Below are 25,569 nucleotides of genomic sequence, written 5' to 3'. Positions count from 1 at the left end.
GGACAGGGTCAGGAACCTGAGAGAGGGAGAGGGACAAACACAAACAGAAGGACTGCAGGCACTGAGGGGGTCGCCCAGCTCCACCTCTACTAATTCTTCAAACAAGTTTGAGGGGTTCTGATGGAGTAAATAAGGAGTAAGTGTTTTCACTGGCAGGGGGGGGTCGGTAACCAGAGGACACAGATTTAAGATCATTGGCAAAATAACCAAGGGTGGCGGAGGGGGGTGGTGGGGGAGATGAGGAGAATTTGTTTTATGCAGCGAGGAGTTGTGATCTGGGATGCGCTGCCTGAAAGGGCGGTGGAAGCAGATTCAATAGTAACTTTCAGAAGGGAACCAGACCTCTACTTAAAAAGGAAAGTTTTTGCAGGGCTATGGTGAAAGAGCAGGGGGAATGGTTACCAGTGTTCCCTTTAATTTTTGGGGGAGGGTACGCGGCCGTTTTAAGGGGCAGCGCGGCCCATTCAAAACACCGCGTATGCGCGGGTTTTTCCCATTTAAAAGCCGGTGAGCCGGCTGCGCGGGGAGCTGCAGAGCGCCGCGCGGCCGCACAGCTTAAAGGGAAACAGAGGCGGTTGCGGAACCAAGGCGGGTAAGATGGAGTTAAGATACAGACCAGCCACGATCTAACGGAACGGTGGAACAGGCTGGAGGGGCTGAATGGCCCACTCCTCTGCCGGTGTTCCCATGAATGGGCTAATTGGGATCGCTCTTTCAAAGGGCCAGCACAGGCACGGTGGGCCGAATGGCCTCCTTCTGTATGATGCTATGATTTTCAGTATAGGCCACATTTTTTGGGGGGCTGAATCGGGGTGTGGTCTGGGGGGGGGGGCTGCTCCTTTTTCACACTTGCTGTGCACAAACTGGAGTCAACGCGCCCGCTGAGGTGCGGGACACATGGCGAGTTGCTGCATTCCTGCCACTCCTGGGTCTGCCTCCAGAATATAACGCAAGCCCCGACTTGAGAGCACACGGGTGCCTGTGTGTCTGACAACCTTTAATCGCAGCGATCTGAGATTCGGCGCACGTTTTTTTTTTCACCATCCTTGGCACTCAGTGCAACTTTGATTTATTTTTCGAAAAATGCAGACAACGCTTTGAAATGAAATTAAACGCCATGGGATAGTTTTTGCAAACATTCCACTGTCAAACATAGCAGGTGTTACACTGCATTAATGAGCTACAATTTAATACAAGCTGGAGATAAAGTACACAAAGGGTGCTATCATTTCATTATAAAGTGCACAGAGAAGAGATAATTGCCGATGAATAGAGTGTAATTCATGTCTATTGCAGGGAGTGAGTTCGTTGTCCCTGTGAGTTTCCAAGATCTTACCTGCTTCTGTCGCTTTGCTCTGCTGTTGCACACAGGTACAGTGTGGACAGGGCCAGCAAATGCACCACCAACCCCCTCATGGTGCCTTCCCTTGACCCCTTGCAATCCTCTCCCTCTCTCGGTAAAACACGTCCCTCCAGAGCCCAGCGGCAGCAGAGGTTGGCTGGTCCCGGGGGGGGAAGCCCTTGGTGTCGGCTTGGTTGACGCTGGAGTGGTCCGGTGGATTAATCCCCACTCCTATGGTGAAGAGGTGCAAGAAACGGATCCAAGAGTCAGTGCTTGGGCTCGCTTGTAGTGTCAGAGATTCTGTGGTGGGGAGATTCTTTTCCTCTCTTCCCTTCTCTCTCTCTCTCTGTGTGCTGAAGAACAGGTCTCCTCGCTGTGGGAGGGTTTGGTTTCGTTCTGTCAAGTGCGCGCAGAGTTGAGAGTGTGAGTGCTAGAGGTTGGGTCTGCTCAGTGTGCAGACTCTGCTCTGTCTGTTGGAGCTGCAGGGTTTGCACAGAGAGGGAGGGAGGGAGGGAGGTGGGCCATCCCCACACCCCTAACCCAGCCCTCCCCACACCCCTAACCCAGCCCTCCCCGACCCACAGCTGCTGTCAGTCCGTGCCAGCCTCTGACAACATTGCGGAGAGAGAGAGGAGAAAGAGAGACATTGAAAGAGATAGAAAGAGTAAGAGTGAGAGAGGACATGATAGAAAGAGAAATTGAGAGAGAGAGCGAAAGAGAGGAGGAGAAAGAGAGGAGAAAGGGAAAGTTAAAAGAGAAAAAGAAAGGAGATAAAGAGAATGGGAGAAATAGAGAGCGTGATAGAGAGAAAGAGAAATCGAGAGATAGAAGTGAGAGAGAAATTGAGAGCGTGATAGAGAGATAGAGAGTGAGAGAAAGAGAGCGAAATAGAAATAGAAAGAGAGGTCAAGAGAAAGAGTGAAAGAGAGAGAAAGAAAGGAAATAAAGTGAGAGTGAGAGACAGAGGGTGAAAGAAAGAAATAGAGAGCGAGATGGCAGAGAAGCGAGAAGGTGCAGGAGAGAGGCGGGTTGTTGAATAAATCGAGGGCAGCAAAGGCAATGGAGAGGGATAAAAAACCCCAGACCGAATGTTTTACAGAAACGGAGGGACTTTGAGGGCTGGAGTTAGTCCGTCAATATGTGAAGCTGTGGTTTCGAATGACCGCCCCGCAGACTTCACCCCAGCGGACAGGAGTGCGAACCGGTTCAGCTGATGCCTGGCGCGGGCTAAATCCGGAGCAGGTGGGCAGGCTTGCGGGTAACTCTGTCCCGGGTTAGCTTGTAAACGGGCTGCACAGTTACTGTCACCGTAAAGACTATTCAGAGACACTAAAGTTTGTTTAACAGTGAATTCTTGAAACTACTCAATAAGAGAGAGAGGCGCTCTCCAGCCCTGCATTGCTTTAGATCTTGCTGTAGGATTGCGCAGCAGCTAACAGCCGGGGGCTGGAGTTCTAACACTCATATTTTAAGCAGTGTTTATAGATTTCCTAACAGCACATCCCTCTTTCTCAATTTGTGTTGTGTGGAGCTGGCCGTGTATATTGAGGAGCAGAAATGGGATGTAGAAGCTGGAGAGAATGAGGAGCCAGTCAATCAATCTGGGTTCATCACTGTCCACATCAGACTCAGGGGAGAGAGAGTGAGAGAGAGAGAGAGAGAATCACAGAGTAAAGGAGAGTAAACAGGACTCAGAGAGAAAAAAGAAAGGCTTGCATTTATATAGCGCCACCGGATGTCCCAAAGAGCTTTACAGCCAATGAAGTACTTTTTGAAGTGGAGTCACTGTTGCTGTAATGTAGGAAACGCAGCAGCCAATTTGTGCACAGCAAGCTCCCACAAACAGCAATGTGGTAATGACCAAACAATCTGTTTTAGTGATGTTGAAATCGTGCCATGGGATCTTTTACATCCACCTGAGAGAGCAGACGGGGCCTCGGTTTAACAGCTCATCCAAAAGACGGCACCTCTGACAGTGCAACACTCCCTCAGCACTGCACTGGAGTGTCAGCCTAGATTTTTGTGCTCAAGTCTCTGGAGTAGGACTTGGCCCCACAACCTTCTGAGCTACAGTAAGAGATACTTCATTGACCCCATATAAACTATGATTGAGCCAGTGTTCCTTTGGACCTAATTTAGAATGATGAATGAGGTAAGTGGCCCTTGTCTGGTTATGTCTGGGGAACCCGTGCCTTGTGTGTCATGTTGCCCCCAGAACAATAAATCCATCAATGAATACCACCATGGAAATGCCCCAGAGATTGCATGGTTTTCTATGTAGGGGTGTAATCCCCAGGCAGCCCAAAATAACAGCTCACTCCGTCAGTCCTCAACTACCACGGTGCTCGGATTGGGACTATGAGAACTCACAAAGCAGCTCTTGCAAGTCCCAGGAACCTCTCAAGTTGCTGCTGAAAAATGAAAGGTTCTCAGAATGTCATAATCCACGAGAACAAAACTTAGGTAATTGATATAGTCAGCAGAACCCCAAAACCATTTTACAGCCTTTTAACCCATCAATAGCCATCTTTCATTCATTTAAAACACCAACAGATCTCCCATGGCATTGCTCCCTGTGATCGGAGGATTTATTATTCTATAGTGTAAAAAGAAACACATTGGGTTGATTCCCCATGGACTCATTCACAGACAAATTAAATATTGTCTCTCGCTTCCTGTAACTGTTTCTCTGCTCCTTTCCCAGTCTTCAACTCTTTCTCTCTTTCTGAATGTCTTCCACACATTTAGAATCCCTTTCTCTCAGTTTTCAAATAGGGGTGTCTAATAACTTTCTGTATCTGACTGTTTTTCTAGCTATTTCATTCCTTTGCTCTCCTGTCTTCTGTATCTCTCCCAATCTCTCCATATGGCTCTTGATACTTGTCCCATTGCTGACCCAGTTCATTTCTATGCCTTAGCTATTAAAGCCCAGGCTATGTTGGAAGATGCCAACCAAAATCTTATGGACTCGGAGGTAGATACCAGGATCAGATGGAGACAGGATGTCCAGGAGCCGGGGTAGTGTACAAGAAAAATCTGTGGTTAACATGGGAGTGCCACAGTAGGGATGACTTTTTAAAATTTGCTCTTGGGATGTGGGTGGCAGTGACAAGGTCATATTTATTACCCATCCCTAGTTGCGCTGAGAGCATTATGGGTCAGCCACATAGTGTGGGTCTGGGCCTGACCAGTAAAACCAGTTGGGGTTTTTAACAATGAAACAGTGGCTTTTCATGGTTATTATTCTGATGCCAATCCATAAATTACCAGATTTATTAAGTTCAATTTCACAGTTTGCCTTGGTGGGACTAGGACTGGGTCACTGGCAAGGCTTGGAAGCTAAGCAGAGCCAGGCCTGGTTAGTACCTGGAGGGGTGACCATCAGGGAAGCACCAGGTGCAGAAGGTCATGGAAGGAGCCCCGAGGAGGGGCGGTTGGTGAGACGGTCACGGAAGGAGGAGCGGCTGGTGAGCAGGCCCGGGCGTTGGGCTGAAGATTGTCGGACAGGAGGAATGGTGGAAATGGAATGGCGGCGCGCACCGACGCAGCGGCTTTGCTTCTCCCAGTCATGGGAGCTTGCAAGATCACATTTCGTTGTTCATGTACTTGTGCAATGACAATAAAGTTGAATTATTATTAATTATTTAAACTCACAACCTCTGGGTTGTTAGTCCAGTTTCATAATCCATGAGCTGTTCATGCCCTGTGTGCAAATGTAACAGAGACAGAATGGCTGAGAAATTCGACTCGGGCGGTGGGGCAAAGCGGGCGGTATTGGACTGCCTGTCCGTTAAGCTCAGCGCCTGATATTTAGTTTCACTGCAGTCAATGGCGGCCGAGCCGATAGCGCTCGTTTTTGCGCCACCGCGCGAGATGAATTTTTAGCCCAACATGTGTGACAAGTGTTTCTTTAGTCTTGACAAAGGGTTTTCACCCGAAACGTTGACTCTATTTTCTCTCCACGGATGTTGCCTGACCTGCTGAGTTTTTCCAGCATTTTCTGTTGTTATTTCGGATTTCCAGCATCTGCAGTATTTTGCTATCGTACTAATGTGTGACACATGTTACCTTACAGATATGCAATGGGCACAAAACTGTATCTTCCTTATTGTAGACTCATGAGCTTTGCTGTTTTGGGGTCCCCTTTTTTATCTCTTCCACTGCCTCTGCATCTTGGTGTATCAGTGCCGATATTCTATTAGCACCATCTATTTACTCCTCCTGGTGCATAGATAGACCCTCCTGTACCAGCCCGAACTGCAACAAGTCTTTCAACAATTAAACGGTGAATTTGCATTCTTACAGGAGCAGACAGAATATAAGCCTTTGGCTCAGTGGTGGCATTGCCGCCTCGGAGTCAGAAGGTTCAGAGTTCGAAAGAAGAAAGACTTGCATTTATGTAGCGCCTTTCACAACCACCAGATGTCTCAAAGCGCTTTACAGCGGAGTGTAGTCACTGTTGTGCTGTGAGGAGGATGCCAAGAAACTACAGGATGATTTGGACAGGTTGGGTGATTGGGCAGAAGCATGGCAGATGCAATATAACGTGGATAAATGTGAGGTTATCCACTTTGGTGTCAAAAACAGGAAGGCAGATTATTATCTGAATGGCAATAGATTGGGAGAAGGGGATGTGCAACGAGACCTGGGTGTCCTTGTGCACCAGTCGCTGAAGGTAAGCATGCAGGTGCAGCAGGCGGTTAAGAAGGCAAATGGTATTTTGGCCTTCATAGCGAGAGGGTTTGAGTACAGGAACAAGGATGTCTTGCTACAGTTGTACAGGGCCTTGGTGAGACCACAGCTTGAGTATTGTGTGCAGTTTTGGTCGCCTTATCTGAGGAAGGATATTCTTGCCATGGAAGGAGTTCAGCGAAGATTCACCAGGCTGATACCTGGGATGGCAGGAATGACGTATGAGGAGAGATTGGGTCGATTGGGTTTGTACTCGCTGGAGTTTAGAAGAATGAGAGGGGATCTCATTGAAACTTATAAAATTCTGGCCGGACTGGACAGACTAGATGCAGGGAGGATGTTCCCGATGGTCGAGGAATCCAGAACCAGGGGTCACAGTCTAAGGATAAGGGGTAGGCCTTTTAGGACAGAAATGAGGAGGAATTTCTTCACCCAGAGAGTGGTGAACCTGTGGAATTCTCTACCACAGAAGGCAGTAGAGGCCAATTCATTAAATATATTCAAGAAGGAGTTGGATATATTTCTTAAGGCTAAAGGGATCAAGGGGTATGGGGAGAAAGCAGGTACCGGGTACTGAACTTGGATGATCAGCCATGATCGCATTGAATGGCGGAGCAGGCTCAAGGGGCCGAATGGCCTACTCCTGCTCCTATCTTCTACGTTTCTATAAACACGGCAGCCAATTTGCGCACAGTAAGCTCCCACAAACAGCAATGTGATAATGACCAGATAATCTGTTTTAGTGATATTGATTGAGGGATAAATATTGGCCAGGACACCAGGGAGAACTCCCCTGCTCTTCTTTGAAATAGTGCCATGGGATCTTTTACGTCCACCTGAGAGAGCAGACAGGACCTCAGTTTAACATCTCATCTGAAAGACGGCACCTCCGACAGTACAGCGCTCCCTCAGCATTGCACTGGAGTGTTAGCCTAGATTTTTGTGCTCAAGTCCCTGGAGTGAGACTTGAACCCACAACCTTCTGACGAGTGTGCTACCCACTGAACCACAGCTGACACTACTCCCGGCGATTGGAGACCGAAACTCCAGCCTTGAATTCTGGGTTGACATCCAGCGCGATACTCGTGTCTGGTGGCTGTGGGTGCCACGTCCCCTCTCCCTCATCATGAGGGTAGTGGGAGTCCATAAATAAAACCCTCCAGCCATATTGGACTAACCACCCTATCGGTTACAGTCATGGAAAGGTATTCACGTTGCAGCCTGTCAGACTGTTAATCAGCCTGTCATTCCTTCCACTACTACACGAGGGAAGAGCGTGAAGCTGAAAACATCAGGATATAGAAGATCAGAAAATTCAAGGAGATGTAGTACTCTGCGTTGCTGTTACTTATTATATTTGTATTAAGACATCTCCACTTTCTAGTAAAATTATATTTTGATTTGGGGGGGAGGGGGTGCGGATTTCTATCCCACCTCAACAGTTAGGAGACATGCGTGTACGTAAACTCTGTCTTTTGGAGAGCTATGGTAAGGTAATTGGCAGTCCAGTACTGTACACTTGGGATTCAATTAAGCACAGTAGGCTATACATAGAGACTGCTTTCGCAAAAACAGATGGTGCTTATTCACGGTATGTAAGGTACTGGTAGCAATGCACCAGGCATACGGCATGTGTTCTGATAACAGCTGTCTAGTACTGTATTCATGTTAGTTACATGTTGCAATAGATCAGATCCTATTTGGAGTCACCCCATCTGTTTCCCACCCGCATTACCCAGTCAGTGGATAACTGTGCTCCAAGGTTCACTTTGTTTTAATTAGTTTATGGGATAGCCAGCATTTATTGCCCATCCCTCATTGCCCTTGAGAAGGTGGTGGTGAGCCGCCTTCTTGAACCGCTGCAGTCCGTGTGGTGAAGGTACTCCCACAGTGCTGTTAGGGAGACAGTTCCAGGATTTTGATCCAGTGACGATGAAGGATCGGCGATACACTTCTAAGAGAGAATGGTGTGTGACTTGGAGGGGAACTTGGAGGTGGTGGTGTTCCCATGCGCCCGCTGCCCTTGTCCTTCTAGGTGGAAGAGGTCATGGGTTTGGGAGGTGCTGTCGAAGAAGCCTTGGCAAGTTGCTGCAGTGCATCTTGTAGATGGTACACACTGCAGCCATGGTGCGCCAGTGGTGGAGGGAGTGAATGTTTAAGGTGGTGGATGGGGTGCCAATCAAGCGGGCTGCTTTGTCCTGGATGGTGTCGAGCTTCTTGAGTGTTGTTGGAGCTGCACTCATCCAGGCAAGTGGAGAGTATTCTATCACACTCCTGACTTGTGCCTTGTAGATGGCGGAAAGGCTTTGGGGAGTCTCGGCCTGTGTGAGCTCGCATGTCTCGGTCCGAGTGCCAGTGGGGTTCACAATTGTCCTCAGCATCCCTGGGTGGGGGCGGAAGAGGAGAGGAGTCCTTTGCCTGAATGCTGTCCACTGCCTCATGCTGGAAAAGTGTTTGCGTGCAGACAGAACATCGGACGACAACCGGATTTGGGTGGGGGGGGTGGTCAGCTGTGATGGTGCCTATGGTTGAATAGTTCACTGGCATTCCGGCCCATGCATGAAGAATGGAATGGCCACTCGGGCAAGGTACCAGAGGGCTATTGCAACCTGTACAACCACAGAGCTACAGCAGCTGCTACCTTTCATTATTATCAGAAGCAGGTGGGGAGAGGCTAGTATTTATACTGTCAAACTACTAAATGCACGTAACAACCTAAATCAAAATACTACCTGGGAGCCATTCAAATATGCACAGCAATGGTGGCCAACTCGCTGCTCTTTGACTTTTCCACTTGATTGATGGTAATGCAGCATTCTGATTGGACAGTTGCGGCAGTCACAGGCTCTGCCTTCAGGGAGTGGGAAGGGCCATTTTCTATGCAGACAGTTTTAGAGGGAGCTAGACCAGCGCTTAACAGGGAGTGAGACCAGCGTTTACCAGCAGAACTGGAGTGGAGTCACAGCAGGACCGGAGTGGGGCCAGTGTTAACCAGTAGGACTGGAGTGGGATCAGTGTATTCTCTCGAATTCAGAAGAATGAGAGGTGATTTCACTGAAGCATACAAAATTATTACAGGGCTTGATAGAGTGGATGCTGGGAGAATGTTTCCCTTGGCTGGGGAGTCTAGAACCAGGGGCCGCAGCCTCAGGATAAAGGGAAGGCCATTTAGGACTGAGATGAGAAGAAATTTCTTCACACAGAGGGTGGTGAATCTTTGGAATTCTCTACCCCAGGGGCTGTGGAGGCTAAGTCATTGGGTACATTCAAAACAGAAGTCGATAGATTTCTGACTAGTAAGGGCATCAAGGGATATGGTGATAGGGCCGGTGAATGGAGTTGAGGCAGAAGATCAGCCATGATCTCATTGAATGGTGGAGCAGGCTCGAAGGGCCGAATGGCCTACTCCTGCTCCTGTTTCTTATGTTCTTATGTTTACCAGCAGGACTGGAGTGGGACCAGTGTTAACCAGTAGGACTGGAGTAGGACCAGCAGGACTGGTGTGGGATGGGCATTTACCAGCAGGACTGGATTGGGATGGGTGTTTACCAGCAGGACTGGAGGGGGATGGGCGTTTACCAGCAGGACTGGAGTGGGATGGGCATTTACCAGCAGGACTGGAATGGGATGGGCATTTACCAGCAGGACTGGAGTGGGATGGGTGTTTACCAGCAGGACTGGAGTGGGATGGGCATTTACCAGCAGGACTGGAATGGGATGAGCATTTACCAGCAGGACTGGAGTGGGATGGGCATTTACCAGCAGGACTGGAGTGGGATGGACATTTACCAGCAGGACTGGAGTGGGATGGATTTTTACCAGCAGGACTGGAGTGGGATGGGCATTTACCAGCAGGACTGGAATGGGATGGGCATTTACCAGCAGGACTGGAGTGGGATGGGCGTTTACCAGCAGGACTGGAGTGGGATGGGCATTTACCAGCAGGACTGGAATGGGATGGGCATTTACCAGCAGGACTGGAGTGGGATGGACATTTACCAGCAGGACTGGAGTGGGATGGATATTTACCAGCAGGACTGGAGTGGTTTGGGCATTTACCAGCAGGACAGGAGTGGGATGGGCATTTACCAGCAGGACTGGAGGGGGATGGGCATTTACCAGCAGGACTGGAATGGGATGGGCATTTACCAGCAGGACTGGAGTGGGATAGACATTTACCAGCAGGACTGGAGTGGGATGGATATTTACCAGCAGGACTGGAGTGGTTTGGGCATTTACCAGCAGGACTGGAGTGGTTTGGGCATTTACCAGCAGGACTGGAGTGGGATGGACATTTACCAGCAGGACTGGAGTGGGATGGATTTTTACCAGCAGGACTGGAGTGGGATGGGCATTTACCAGCAGGACTGGAATGGGATGGGCATTTACCAGCAGGACTGGAGTGGGATGGGCGTTTACCAGCAGGACTGGAGTGGGATGGGCATTTACCAGCAGGACTGGAATGGGATGGGCATTTACCAGCAGGACTGGAGTGGGATGGACATTTACCAGCAGGACTGGAGTGGGATGGATATTTACCAGCAGGACTGGAGTGGTTTGGGCATTTACCAGCAGGACAGGAGTGGGATGGGCATTTACCAGCAGGACTGGAGGGGGATGGGCATTTACCAGCAGGACTGGAATGGGATGGGCATTTACCAGCAGGACTGGAGTGGGATAGACATTTACCAGCAGGACTGGAGTGGGATGGATATTTACCAGCAGGACTGGAGTGGTTTGGGCATTTACCAGCAGGACTGGAGTGGTTTGGGCATTTACCAGCAGGACTGGAGTGGTTTGGGCATTTACCAGCAGGACAGGAGTGGGATGGGCATTTACCAATAGGACTGGACTGGGATGGGCGTTTACTTGGAAGTGGGACCAGCATTAACTGCAGAATGGGCAGCACTAGGCAACCTGGTGAGAAACAGCGACTACAAGAGAGCCTGGTGGCGAGGGACAGCGAGCAAAGTGAGGAGTGAAATCTGTTGACTACACTGTGGATCAGGGTCTGGGTGAATTTAGCTTCAAAAAAATCACTTGTTGCCGACAAAGATTGTAGGAGTTCAAATGTAATAATGTTGAAATTTTGAGCTGTTGAGTACAACAACAACTTGCATTTATATAGCGCCTTTAACATAGGAAAACGTCCCAAGGCGCTGCACAGGAGCGCAATCAGACAAAAAAAATGACACTGACTCCCAAAAAAGGAGATATTAAGAGGGGTGATTAAAAGCTTGGTCAAAGAGGTAGGTTTTAAAGAGGTCTTAAAGCAGAAGGAGGCAGCGGAGGGGTTTCGGTAGGGAAATCAGAGCTTAGGGACTAGTCGGCTGAAGGCACGACCGCCAATGGTGGGCACAGTTTAATTGGATACCTTTGTGAAGTGGCACAGTGAAGCACAATCTGTTACAGAATTTAAAATAATTTCAACGTATTCTCCTTGACCCGATTATCTAATTAAAAAATGAGTTCTCCTTGGAACAGTGGTGACATGATGACAGATAGGGTGAATTACACTGGGTGTGCGGTGCGAGTGTTTCAATTGCTAATGCTGAGCTGAAGCCTCTCCTTTATGGAGGCTGAATCCCAGAGCGCACGACGGAATACTTCAAAAATATATTAGTGCTGATCTGAATTTTGGAGGACGGTTCCACATGAGAACTCTCCAAACATCAATACCTCCATCCGATTTCCAGCTGTATGTATGAACCTGATTTTTTTTCCCTATCCTTCAACATGTAGAATCAAAGTGAAGATCCGTTCTGATTGCCACTCACATTTCTCAGCATACAGCGGTGTTGAAACCAGGGAGTCAATTCTTGTCTTTACAAGGTAAAATGAATGGATAGAAAATCGTGAACCCAAAGTCCTAATATCTGTTCCCAGTAGGTGAAGCTTTAAGCTGGGAACTCTAAATATGAGAATTTACCTCCAGATTTCACACAGAGAAAAAGAAAGTCTGACTAGAATTCTGCCCATTCAGTCAAGGGACAGAAAATCTAGCCAGTATTTTAATTGACTGTGTGCTTGATTGTGCTGTGCATAGAAACATAGAAGATAGGAGCAGGAGTAGGCCATTTGGCCCCTCGAGCCTGTTCCGCCATTTAATGCGATCATGGCTGATCATCCAAATTCAGTACCCTGTCCCTGCCTTCTCCCCATACCCCTTGATCCCTTTAGCCTTAAGAAATATATCTAACTCCTTCTTGAATATATTGGCCTCAACTGCCTTCTGTGGCAGAGAATTCCACAGGTTCACCACTCTCTGGGTGAAGAAATTCCTCCTCATCTCTGTCCTAAATGGCTTACCCCTTATCCTTAGACTGTGACCCCTGGTTCTGGACTCCCCCGCCATCGGGAACATCCTTCCTGTATCTAGTCTGTCTAGGCCTGTTAGAATTCTATAATGCAATGCAAGTATATTTTTTAATTATAGTTACAATTGGAATATCACTGAGCTATGATTATTTTCTAGTGCATTTCACTTATTAACAGAAATAGTTACATTTTCTTATTGCTAATTCTTGTTACTTGCTGGGATATCTGCAATTTTTGGAAAGTAACCATCCCCAGGTGTCAGCCGTGGCTCAGTGGGCAGCACTCTCGTCTCCAAGTCAGAAGGTTGTGGGTTCAAGTCCCACTCCAGAGACTTGAGCACAAACATCTAGGCTGACGCTCCAGTGAACTGCTGCACTGTTGGAGGTGCCGTCTTTCGGATGAGACATTAAACCGAGGCCCTGTCTGCTCTCTCAGGTGGATGGAAAAGATCCCATGGCACTATTTTGAAGAAGAGCAGGGGAGTTCTCCCCAGTGTCATGGCCAATATTTATCCCTCAATCAACATTAAAAAAAACAGATTATCTGGTCATTATCACATTGTGGTTTGTGGGAGCTTGCTGTACGCAATTGGCCGCCGCGTTTCCTACATTACAACATTGACTATACTTCAAAAGTACTTCATTGGCTGTAAAGCGCTTTGGGACGTCCTGAGGCCATGAAAGGCGCTACATAAATGCAAGTCTTTTCTTTTTGCTATGTCTGCTACACACTCCATTTTTGGGCATTGCCATTCTGTGACACATAGTCACACCTGCAGCAGTACATTCCTACCATAAGCTCCAGCTCCCCACAGCATCACTCTGAGAGGAATTCAACCTTGACTTTCTGTGGCCAAAAGCCATGGAAGACCCACTACTTAATTAAAAACAAATTAATGACTAGAATCCTTTTGTTGCCACAGCGCTACTCAACATCAAAACACGTGTAATAGGTTTATACTGACAATATCCATATACCTAGCGGTACATTAAACATTTAAGGCACTACAGATACGTAGTTCTCACTGGCTGTGACATCCCTGAACATAAATGACCCGGCCTTTGTAGAGTCAACATAGTGAAGACCCACCTTTGCATCATTCTTCCACAATCCCAGCTGTATCGTAAATGGGCCTGAACACCGATGGCTCTTTGACAGATACAATTTCCTTTTTCCATCTCTTGAGCTTCGATGTTCCTACGTTGATTCAAGACAAGTGTTCGCTAAGTGCCTGGCAAAAAATATGCGAGAAGGATATAAGAGGTACTGTGGAATATATTTTCTAGACAGTGGGACTGACCAGATGGATTGCAATCCTCTTTTCCAGTCCTGTACATCCCCATGTTCCTAAAAGTTAACCACTCCTACCCTACAGGATTCTCACTATATTTTGGAACAACCTTTACATGATTCGGTAAGTAAATCCTAGACCTTTTATTTAATCTGAGTATACATTAAAAAGGAAAGAAAGACTTGCATTTATATAGCGTCTTTCATGACCTCAGGATGTCCCAAAGCACTTTACAGCAATTACTTCTTGAAGTGTAGTCACTGTTGTAATGTAGGAAAAATAGTAGCAAATCTGCGCACAGCAAGCTCCCACAAAAAGCAATGTGATAATGGCCAGATAATCTGTTTTGGTGACGCTAGTTGAGAGATAAATATTGGCCAGGACACCGGGGAGAACTCCCCCCCGCTCTTCTTCGAAATAGTGCCACGGGATCTTTGCTTTCTACCCGAGAGAGCAGGCAGGGCCTTGGTTTCACGTCTCATCCGAAAGACGGCACCTCCGACAGCGCAGCACTCCCTCAGCACTGCACGGGAGTGTCAGCCTAGATTTTGTGCTCAAGTCTCTGGAGTGGGACTTGAACCCATGACCTTCAGGTCAACATCTAAGTTTTGAAAAACTATCAGAGCTTGGTAAGTTTGTGAACCATGCACAGCGATCATGCTGTGTTAGTGTCCCAAACCTTACAAGTACCGCTGGTGGAGTTCACATGCCTTTTGCAGTGGCAGACACAGAGGCACTTCAAGTAAAGTGCTGTTTCTAAATGGCCTCATATTAGTTCTAATGTTTCTGCTCAGGCATTTTTGTCACAATACCAAATGTCTGAGATATATTATATATATATATATATAGAATAATAGATACCTGAGACTGTTGTTAAGACTGTAATTCAATCAACGGCTTCAGATGGTGATGCAGGAACAGTTTATGAATGTCATCTGATCCCCAGCATTGAATGACAAACTTTAGTTCATTTCCAGGTATTTAGGTGGTCTAATATACACAATATATCTATAATATATTACAAATCTTACATTTGCATGCACTTGCTGTCAACATTTTCTCGTATATATGCAGGGCTGAGGGTAAAGACCAGGGGAGTGGGACTAATTGGGTCACTCTTTCAAAGGGCTGGCACAGGCATGATGGGCCGAATGGCTTCCTTCTGCGCTGTAAGATTCTATAAATTCCTACGTCCACATTTATATTGAAAACTGTCTCGGTGAACTAGTCACGCTGTAATAACACCCTCCTGCCTATAGAGGCACTGCAGCGTCACCACTGGCAGGAGAGTGTAATTACAGCGTGACAAGTTTACATAGGCAGTTCTATTATAAATGTGGACATAGGAATTTATAATGGAAATATGAAAGTAAAGACAGAATATATTATTTTATAATGAGACTGAATTACATCTGTGCATCATAGTCCAATTATCCACACCCAACAAACCTGCTTCACCTAAAAATTACAATTGGTCTTGGCTTCCTATGTACAATGCCAAGAGAGATTGATTAGCATTTTATAAAAAGTGCTTCTTCTTTTTACATAGGTACTCTAAGTTGCTGGTTACAAGTTTAAGGCATTGTGTGAGGCTGTTCCTAATGGTGACGGAGGACATAACAAGATCAGTTCTGTGATATTCCTTTAAGTGAGACCACTTGTATGCTATGAAATGCAAACTATAGCCTTAGAATGTATAACAAGGGGCGATATTCCGTAACCTATATCAAAACAAATCCCAGTATCATTGCTGTTTAAATGACATGTGCAATACCAGTTCTGTTTGTTTCATTATTTGATCTCACTGTTGGTCTTGTTACCCCTGCCAGCCAAATAATGAAATGAAAAATAATAAACATATTCAACTATTAGTAATGCTAAACCTCTATGTACAGTATTATAAAGAATGATGCATACTGGTGTGCAATGTTCCCTGTAATTTGTTTTTGGTGCGTGGTCCCTTTAATGGGCTGCATGTCTCATTCAAATTTTCGTGCATGCGTGGTTTCTTGCACTGAAAAGCCAGTGAGCGGCCAGCACGGGACCTCCAGACCGCGACGCGGCCGCGCAGCTTAGGGGGAACTTTGCTGGTGTGTATTCCAAAGTAGTAACATAACACATCTTTTGGTGTGCTTGAGTGTCAACATGGCTGCTGGTGGCACCCTTGCCTGTGTCAGGAGATGGTGGGTGGGTTCAATCCAGTTCGGTACTGAGGGAGTGCTGCATTGTTGTAGACACTGGCCTTCAGATGAGGTGTTAAACCGAGGCTCCATCGGCTTGCTCGGGTGGTTCAGATAGACATTAAAGATTCTGTGGCACCGTCTATAGAAGAACAGCGTGTTCCCCTGCGTTTGGCCATTGTTCCTCCCGCAATCACGACCAACAGCTTAATTGGTCATTTATTGCATTGTTGTTTATGGGATCTTGCTTTGTGCAAAATGGTGGCCCAATTTGTTAATACAACAATGACTAAATTTCAAAATAATTTGTTGTATCCGTAGTGCTGAGAGATGCGATAAGGCCGTATATAAATTTATATTTGCACCCACTCCGTCAACGTTTCCATTATAAATTCCTAAGTCCACATTTATAATGGAAGCTGCCTCTGCAAATTTGTCACGCTGTAATTACACCTTCCCTACAGTGGAGGTGCTGCAGTGCCACTACTGGCAGGAGAGTGCAATTACAGCGTGACAAGTTTACACAGGCAGTTCCACTGTCAATGTGGACATAGGAATTTATAATGGGAATATAAAAATAAAGACAGACTGTACGACTTTAAAATGGGGACTGAATTACGTTTGTATGACTTGGTCCAGTTATCCCCTCTCTCTAACCCCACTTCACCTGAAGTCTTGACACTCCTTCTGCAATGTAATGGGCGATCAACTATGAACACAGTTCAGAGGGACCTGGGGGTCCTTGTGCATGAAACACAAAACGTTAGCATGCAGGTACAGCAAGTAATCAGGAAGGCAAATGGAATGTTGGCCTTTATTGCAAGGGGGTTGGAGTATAAAAGCAAGGAAGTCCTGCTACAACTGTACAGGGTATTGGTGAAACCACACCTGGAGTACTGTGTACAGTTTTGGTCTCCTTATTTAAGGAAGGATATACTTGCATTGGAGGCAGTTCAGATTCCTGAGATGAAGGGGTTGATTTATGAAGAAAGGTTGAGCAGGTTGGGCCTATACTCATTGGAGTTTAGAAGAATGAGAGGTGATCTTATTGAAACATATAAGATACTGAGGGGGCTCAACAGGGTAGATGCAGAGAAGATGTTTCCCCTCATGGGGGAATCTAGAACTAGGGGGCATAGTTTCAGAATAAGGGGTTGCCCATTTAAAACTGAGGTGAGGAGGAATTTCTTCCTTCAGAGGGTCGTAAATCTGTGGAATTCTCTGCCCCAGAGAGCTGTGGAGGCTGGGTCATTGAATATATTCAAGGTGGAGATAGACAGATTTTTGAACAATAAGGGAGTGAAGGGTTATGGGGAGCGGGCAGGGAAATGGAGCTGAGCCCAAGATCAGATCAGCCATGAGCTCATTAAATGGCAGAGCAGGCTCGAGGGGCCGAATGGCCTATTCCTGCTCCTATTTCTTATGTTCTTATGGAATATACAAAACATGTAACTTTCCTGTAGCAGTCAAATTAAAGTTTACTGAGCTGCAACCTGAGCCACATTGCATTAGAACACTCAAGAATCTGTCTTGCTGTTATCCGTGAATGGCAGCATTTTGTAAGCATTTTTAATTTATCGATATAATAGTAAATATTTAGCACTGCATTGCAAGGAAGTTGCGAAGACGATCTAGCAGTTGTTGCCTTGTAACACTCCACAAGCTACATCACCCTAGCTGTTCTTAATCTCTATCAGGTCATAGACTGATCACGTCGCGAGAAGGTCCACAGTAAAGAATGGTGGCTTATAAATCTGTGCCGCCACGTAAAGCAGAGTCATTCTGTCTGCTAAGAGCTCTGAGATGTGAGATGTGAGAATCATTGGGTTGTTAAAGCAGTGTGTGAAGGCTTTCACTGATCTAAGCTAAGGCTGAGCTGCATATAGGTCTTTCAGTGCACTGCACTCACATACATTAGTGCAAAGGTTTGCCAAAGTCTCAGTAGCAATCACTAATCAAAACACTGAAATACTAAATGGCGCCAAAGTACAAATATAGTTAAGCTGAGTCAGTAAATATTTAGTGAGTGATCTGAACGAAATCTCCCCTTTTAATCAGGCGCTCCCCAGATGGCTAGCACAAGCTGAAATCTGGCACTATCAATAGAGCAGGTCTTGATAATTGAACTGAAAACAGAATAATCCAATGGTCTGGTCTCTAACCATTAATTGGCAAAGAAAGCCAACCAGATTAGATACAGACCACTGATTTACTTGGAGATTTTGATGCACACACACCTTACAGTTTAAGAGAAGGAAGCCTTTTAAAAATGATCCAAGGGTTCATTTTTCTGCTGTTTCAATATATCCCTAGAGACTAGACTGAGGCTGTTAGCAAGTGGCTGCTCAGAGATACTGGACGCAGACATCTTTGGTATGAGCAACCTTGAAAAACAGGAACCCTTGGGAATGTACTGACCTTTTATTAACTAACTTGGCTAGCGCTTTTCTTTGCTCATTATGAATGTAACTAAAGTCACAAGTCCACAATGTTATCCGAATACTGACTGACTACAAGCATTGTGTAAGCAGTAATAATGTGTGAGCAATTAAGCTTTGGGTGGGTTACGTTAGATTCAGCTAATGCTGATCCATGATAATTAGACAGGAGATAAGTGGTTTTATTTGTAGATTTAATGCCTGGTTTAACACTAGAAATCATTTCACCTGCCAAGTAGAACGTGGAACTGGGTTAAAAAAATTAACCAGTTTCTTTGTGTCCCTGTCTTTGAAAATAAATATAGCTTATTAGATGGAAGTGACCTTGTGATCCACCTCATTACGCACTTATTAGGCCTCATAGAATTTTACAGCACAGAAGGACCCATCGTTCCTGTGCCGGCTCTTTGAAAGAGCTATCTAATTAGTCCCACACCCCTGCTCTTTCCCCATAGCCCTATAAATCTTTCCTTTTCAAGTATTTATCCAATTCCCTTTTGAAAGTTACTAGTGAATCTGCTTCCACCGCCCTTTCAAGCAGTGCAGTCCAGATCATAACAACTGGCTGTGTAAAAAAAGAATCTCATCTCCTCTCTGGCTCTTTTGGCAATTATCTTAATTTTTGTGTCCTCTGGTTACCGACCCTACCAGTGGAAACAGTTTCTCCTTATCTACTCTATCAAAACCCCTTATGGTTTTGAACACCTCTATTAAATCTTCCCTTAATCTTCTCTGCTCCAAGGAGAACTAATTTCTGGTCATGGTTAGAGGTTCAGCAGTTACACACACCAACAAGTCTTCCATTATTTCTGACTGATGGAATATCTGAGGCGAAGAACACTTGTAGAGAACTTCACTGAGAAAAAATGCAACGAATTTAGGTTATCGATTTAAATTACACGGGATATCTTTGCCCACACTGCAAATTTCTGCATTATCCTTCCCTTCTATTTTCTGGTCAAAACAAATCTTTTTGAACTCAGAGGGTGGAACCGCGATGTCATGCAAAATATGTCGCATCTTTCATTCACAAAAAACGACACCATCCGAACTGTATGATTTGTCATAACCGGCATCAGTCGTAGCCTTATTTCAATTGTGTTGGGTTTTTTTCAGGTTTCACGTAGAACGTGCGTCATCTCTAATAGGAGAAGTATCTCAACCAGGAGCTTAACACTGAAAAGGCATAAGAAGCTGCTGCTGGTTGGTTTGACGTCTCCACAATCTTTGTTTCTAAAGCAACCTAAGTCTCAATTCCTTCCCCGCAAGTTATTGGTTTTGTAAAACTAATGAAGATAAAGACAGAATGTGTTACTTGCTTGCAACAGCATTTAGAATATGGGCAATGTATCACTTTGTGAATAGTTTGACTTAAAAAAAGAGGATGGTCAGTGTCTGGGATGTTTAATTTTTTTTTTTATTCGTTCATGGGATGTGGGCATCGCTGGCAAGGCCAGCATTTATTGCCCATCCCTAATTGCCCTCGAGAAGGTGGTGGTGAGCTGCCTTCTTGAACCGCTGCAGTCGCTGTAGTGAAGGTACTCCCACAGCGCTGTTAGGGAGGTCCAGGGTTTTGACCCAGCGACGATGAAGAAACAGCGATATATTTCCAAGTCAGGATGGTGTGTGACTTGGAGGGGAACTTGGAGGTGGTGGTGTTCCCATGCGCCTGCTGCCCTTGTCCTTCTAGGTGGTAGAGATTGCGGGTATGGGAGGTGCTGTCGAATATTTCCTCAAACTATTTTGAACGACGTCAGAAACTACATTTTGGCTGCACATTTCCAGACATAATTATACACGAGTGTCAAATGTAACTGCGCAGCTGATACGAAACACGCTAACTGGAATTTTCTTTGTCTGCAATGTGTTACATAATGAAGCGCGTTGCTTATTTTAAATATCAATATTAAATCTTGATCTTACTACCATCAAGGTTGCCAATGCACCTATACTCATGAAATAGATTTTTAAAATTTGCATTTAGTCATGCTGTCTCCTTTACTTACCTGTCACTTTCCAAATGTTTAACCTGGCAGTTAAAACCTTCTAGGTAGGAACCATTCATCCAGGTAAAACAAATAATGTTGATGACTGATGTATGTTTTTTCTTAATTGACATTATTAAAAATAAATTATATAATCATCTAAAACATTCAGGTTATCAACCACACTTAAGCAGTCGGCTTTTAATGAAATTCTTATTATTACCACACTGTCAGAATAATCCTGGAAACATTCGATTACAAGAAATATCACTGACTCATTGAGTACTGAATCCTATACGTTTCTCCTGAACAACGCTGGTTAAAAGTGCTGTTATGTCTGCTTGCTTGTTCTGAAAAAACATCAATTAAAAAAAAAACGCATTCATAAAACGATTTTGCTGCAAGAAATTTAACACTCTTGTAAGAAAATAACTATATAAAAGAGTGGGCAAAAAGATAGCTCAGAATTCTGGAAACCTAAAATAAACCAGACAACTGCGGGAACTACAAGGAAAAGATTAACCTGTAACCCGTGGCTTTAAGCCGCAGACCAGCCTGTCGTTCAAAGCCACCTTGCCTCAGGTTGGTGTTGCGTGCTGGTGCAGGACGTGTCTTGAGTACCTTACCTGTGCCTCGTGCTGACTGAGGAAGGAGCAACATGAACAGTGGTTTAACAGATGTTGGAGGGAGAATGATACATGGTGGTGAGCGGTCGAGAAAGATGAGGGAAGGGATTTGGGATTTTCGTTTTTTTTCTTTAAAATAAGTAAATTCATCACTTCGTCTCCAATAGCGAGACCTGTGACTTTTTTTTTTAAAGCAATTTGGACAATTCTGCTTTTGTTGCATATTGTGTTCACTGCAGAAGATGAAGTACTGAGATGGGTAAAAGTTTTGCTGAATTATCTGCAGGTTTCTAAGATGCAGTTTATTGAGAAAACAGAAACCTGCCCACAATAATCCATCAGCAGTATCTTTGTGAAGTACAATGTCAGATTTCCACATTGCAGCAGGTGGTTCCATCAAAAAGTTGGTCCAAAGTGAATTTTATAATCCAAGTGGATTTGCTTTGCGACATGAAATAAACTGGGAGCAATATCTAAAAATTCCTTTCTTATTACAGCGCAATGATACATGATGGTTCAGTCACTTTCATCTTTAGTCAAACATAATTCAGAAAGGTAGGATTAACAAGTGCATGAAGTACATGGATAGCTGCCATTTGCTAAAACAGATCAAACTGCGGAGCTGTAGCAGGTTTGTTGTATTTACCAAGAATTGAACCTTTCTCGTACGTCATTCAAAATCAGTGTGAGGACCGCGTTCCATTCTCACACCAAAACTAAGCAAGTCATTGAGCACAAGAAGTCGTTGGATTAGGGATGCTCCGCGGGATATCGACGACACAAAGCCTCAGCGCACTGCTGCTGAACAACACAACTGAAAGTAGCTGTCTGATGACAAGCAGGACACAGTGAAACAGCTTGGCTCTCTGGTTGTCCTAGTGCTTTGATTGCTGGGTTTGGGACATCATGCAGTTAAACTGAGGCCTGAGGAACTCCCCACTATCAAGTTGTTTTTCGGTGAACAACTCTCTGGTTCCATGGACGACACATAGGCCGTGTACCCATTCTCCTCTGCAGACCAGGCTCGATCCAGATCCACCAGCCCCATGCACTTCTTCCCTGAAAAAAAAATCCCATTTGCAGCCTTGTTAGCAACTACGCATCAGCAAGACACAAAAAAAGACGACACAAACCTTAAACTTTATTGCTGTAAGTTAATGGGATGAAGTGTTTACATATTAGCAAGCCTGGGACTCGTCCACTTACCAAAAAGTGACAATGAAGCTGTCAGATAGTCGTAGAAACCCAACTGGTTCACTAATGTCCTTTAGGAAAGCAAACCAGTTGTCCTTACCCGGTCTGGACCTGTAAGTCACTCCATTCCCACACCAATGTGGTTGACTCTTAACTGACCTCTGAAGTGGCCTAGCAAAACACTCAGTTGCATCAAACAAGGCATTGGGCAATAAATGCCAACCATGCCAGTGACGCCCACACCCAGAGAATGAATTAAAAAAATTGAGTTTCAGCCAGGAACTAAGAGTTTATTATTCTGTATCTGTATAATGTATCTAGGTAACAGCTGGAAGGAATATACAGTAATTAAGTTTATTTTAAAATTTAGACTGACTCTTTAAGTCATATATCACAGTGAATACAAGTGGATATTAAAATGCTAGAAACCACAAAGGAATTGGCTGTAATGTGGAACATGGGAAAAGCTTTCCCACTCTGCGCCCACGCAGGTTATACAAGGAAACAAGTTATACATGCACTATCTTTAACCTGCATGGGTTCAAGGCTGACATCTAACTACTTCGGATGATGGTTTAAAATGCTGTGAACTTTTTTAATATGCTAACCAGAATCTTTGCCGGTTGGAGTTTCCCCAATACTGCATTCAGTCACACTGTGCCTTGTTAGACCAATCACAACCAATGAGGAGGTTGTGTGTGTTTTTGTAACTCTTGACCACTGCACCCAGCATCAAGGACTCTCAGATCAGGCGTGGCACAATTCAGATACTGGATAAAGCTCCTTGTACCCTTTCCAGTAACATACCCTGAACCTTATCTCAAAGAACACACGCATTCTTGTCACCTCTCTAGGTAATACTACCCAATAGTGTCAAACTATGGACAAGTGTGGTTTACAAACCTGATTGAGAGTCTAATAAAGAAAATAGAAACTTTTTTCCGCTTAGGTCTGAACTAGGTTCAAACCCATCCTGACACTTTCCTCTGTGCATTGCTTTCAAACAACACATTTACAGATAAGTGATACAGGAAAATTTTGGGGCATCTTAAAATTTACGAAGAGCAGCATCACCCAGTCCATTGACATCAACTTCAATATTTCAAACTCTAAAAGAAAGAAAGTACTGTCATTTATATAGCATATATTCACATCCTCAGGACGTCCCAAAGCTTCACAGTCAATGATTTTGTTTTTAAGTGTGGTCGCTACTGTTTGTAGGCAAACACAGCAGCCAATTTTCATACAGCAAGATCCCACAAACAGCACTGAGATAAATGATCAGTGAATCTGTTTTTGGTGCTGCTGGTCGAGGGATAAATGTTAACCAGGACATGGGCAAACTTCTTTGAGTTGCGCCATGGGAAGGGGGTGATTTTCACTCAGAAGTCGGGAAGGAGGCGGGACTACAACGTTCGGGGTTGTAGTCCCGCCTCCATCGAGATGCGGCCAAGCCATGTGATTTTAACTTGATTGACCTTGTTGAGCCCGCCCAGCGGGCCAATTAAGGGCCACCCGGCAACAGGTGACGTCACAGACTGAAATTTCATCTGTCAAGACGTTTTGACAGAAGAAATATCAGCGTTTCACAGCTGTTTGAAGCTGTCAAACACTGACAGTCTTACTTCTAACATGAGTCCTTCTCCACAGACTCAGTTAGAAATCTCTCTGGCAAAGAAAGCTGCAGGCTGTCACTTTTGACAGTTCGCAGCCGTTCTGCTTTCTGTGCCGGTTAGATGATGGACTCCCGAAACCTAGAGGAAGGAAGGCTGTAAAGGTAAGTACAGGTAATTTAAACTTCTTTACACACTTTAGACACACCAAACACACTTACCTTTGCACTCATGCACCCATCACTCACCTGAACACCGACATCTCGACCCCTCCAAGTCCTTCAACCCGAAGGCCCGACTCCTCTAACTTGGCGTGGTTTGGAGCCGTCGGGAATCCCACACTTCAAGCTTTAAAATAAGGATTAGGCTAAAAACTGCCTGTTAACTACCTGTTAACAGGCAGTTAATTGTCACTAATCCCTTCCCGCCTCAGGTCGGCGGGTCCCAGTGCGGGGCGGGTACCCGCCTCCTTTGAAACTTACATGGAGGCGGGTTTTGGGCACGATGGTGTCGGGACCCCCGAATTCGGGACTTTAACCCCCCCCGCACGCCTCCAATCCCGACTCCACGGGTCAGTTAAAATTGAGGCCTTTATGTCCACCTGAGCAGATGGATGGGGCCTCAGTTTAACAGCTCATCCTACTGATCTACAGAACATGTCCTCTCTATACATGTACATTGTTTATAAAACAAAGAACATTTAACAAATGCTATGCATCAAATCGTTAGAAAGACTTGCATTTATATAGCGCCTTTCACGACCACCAGACATCCCAAAGTGCTTTACAACCAATTAAGTGTGGTCACTGTTGTAATGTAGGAAACGTGGCAGCCAATTTGCGCACAGTAAGCTCCCACAAACAGCGATGTGATAATGACCAGATAATCTGGCCAGGACACCGGGGACAACTCTCCTGCTCTTCTTTGGAATAGTGCCATGGGATGTTTCACATCCACCTGAGAGAGCAGACGGGGCCTCGGTTTAACGTCTCATCCGAAAGACGGCACCTCCGACAGTGCAGCACTCCCTCATGGAGTGCTCTGGATTGTCAGCCTGGATTTTTGAGCTCAAGTCTCTGGAGTGGGACTTGAACCCACAACCTTCTGACTCAGAGGCGAGGGTGCTGCCCACTGAGGCACATCGAAGAACAGCTACTTAAGATCAACCTCATTCAATGGGCAACTTGGACCATTAGTCTCTGGGAATAATGGCCATTTTCTTGAATAATTTTTCATAGATAATTATAAAGAGGATTATTTTCCATATAAAAGAATGCTAACTGCCTGGCAAATTTCCATTGTATAATCCTATATTGCATTCAGGGTATTATGCCATTTAAATGATTTAAAATGCATTACTAACCACACTCCCAAATTAAATACATGTGTGAAGCTATTGCATACACACACCTGGCGTAAAATGACTAGTACAGACTACATGGCTAAAATACTGGTAATATTAATCTTGCTGTAGTCTAGTGTATAGCTGATTATCTAAGTCAATAAACAGAAACTGCTATTTATTACTTGACATTGTAGGCACCAACCCCTGGTGGTAATTAACTAACTTTCCCGAAATTGACAACCACTCATTATATATATTGAAGCAGTTTTCCCATGTGGCTTTAAGATCACTCCAGCTAATAACTTACTGCTTTCATTGCACTTAGCTTCCACTTTGACCCCAGTACGAACCAAGCATGCATCAGAAATTACACATCTCAATCACGATGAGTTCACATAAAATGGAGTTACAGCTTTAAAGCGTCACTTTATTATCATTTTTTTTGGTTTTTAAGTTATTCTGCTCAGCCCCCTCCCCTGGCTGCCCTGGACCTTTCTACATCTCAAAGCGCAGCCACGCTCTCGGGCCTCTGACCATGGTGCTCT

At 45.2% G+C, this 25,569-nt stretch overlaps 2 protein-coding genes and 1 long non-coding RNA gene across 8 annotated transcripts in view; 1 reads left to right on the top strand and 2 right to left on the bottom strand.

Moving 5' to 3' along the window:
• npnta (nephronectin a) overlaps positions 1 to 13,590 on the bottom strand; it is a 102,366-nt gene extending 88,776 nt beyond the window's left edge. Inside the window, exon 1 of one of the 4 annotated variants that reach the window (XM_086006899.1) lies at positions 13,442 to 13,590. In XM_086006899.1, coding sequence (XP_085863025.1) covers positions 13,442 to 13,530 — 89 coding nt within the window. In that variant the 5' untranslated portion in view covers positions 13,531 to 13,590. Of the gene's footprint in view, positions 1 to 1,336; positions 1,837 to 13,441 lie in introns of those variants that run through there. The other 3 variants (XM_086006875.1, XM_086006892.1, XM_086006884.1) reach the window with 3 other exon arrangements.
• LOC147122564 (uncharacterized) lies at positions 12 to 20,416 on the top strand. Its single transcript, XR_015080852.1, has 3 exons — positions 12 to 136; positions 11,777 to 11,866; positions 19,378 to 20,416. It is a non-coding gene; the product is annotated as an uncharacterized LOC147122564 (long non-coding RNA).
• gstcd (glutathione S-transferase, C-terminal domain containing) overlaps positions 20,414 to 25,569 on the bottom strand; it is a 232,574-nt gene continuing 227,418 nt past the window's right edge. For 2 of the 3 annotated variants that reach the window (XM_086006839.1, XM_086006849.1), the window contains exon 12: positions 20,414 to 21,931. In XM_086006839.1, coding sequence (XP_085862965.1) covers positions 21,777 to 21,931 — 155 coding nt within the window. In that variant the 3' untranslated portion in view covers positions 20,414 to 21,776. The remainder of the gene's footprint in view (positions 21,932 to 25,569) is intronic. The other variant, XR_015080845.1, reaches the window with a different exon arrangement.

The sequence above is a fragment of the Somniosus microcephalus genome, chromosome 2 (assembly GCF_052327205.1).
Source record: "Somniosus microcephalus isolate GS21.2 chromosome 2, FLI_Smic_1.0, whole genome shotgun sequence".
NCBI lineage: Eukaryota > Metazoa > Chordata > Chondrichthyes > Squaliformes > Somniosidae > Somniosus > Somniosus microcephalus.
Note: the sequence above shows the minus strand (reverse complement) of the source record. Positions and strands in the feature narration are given on the sequence as shown.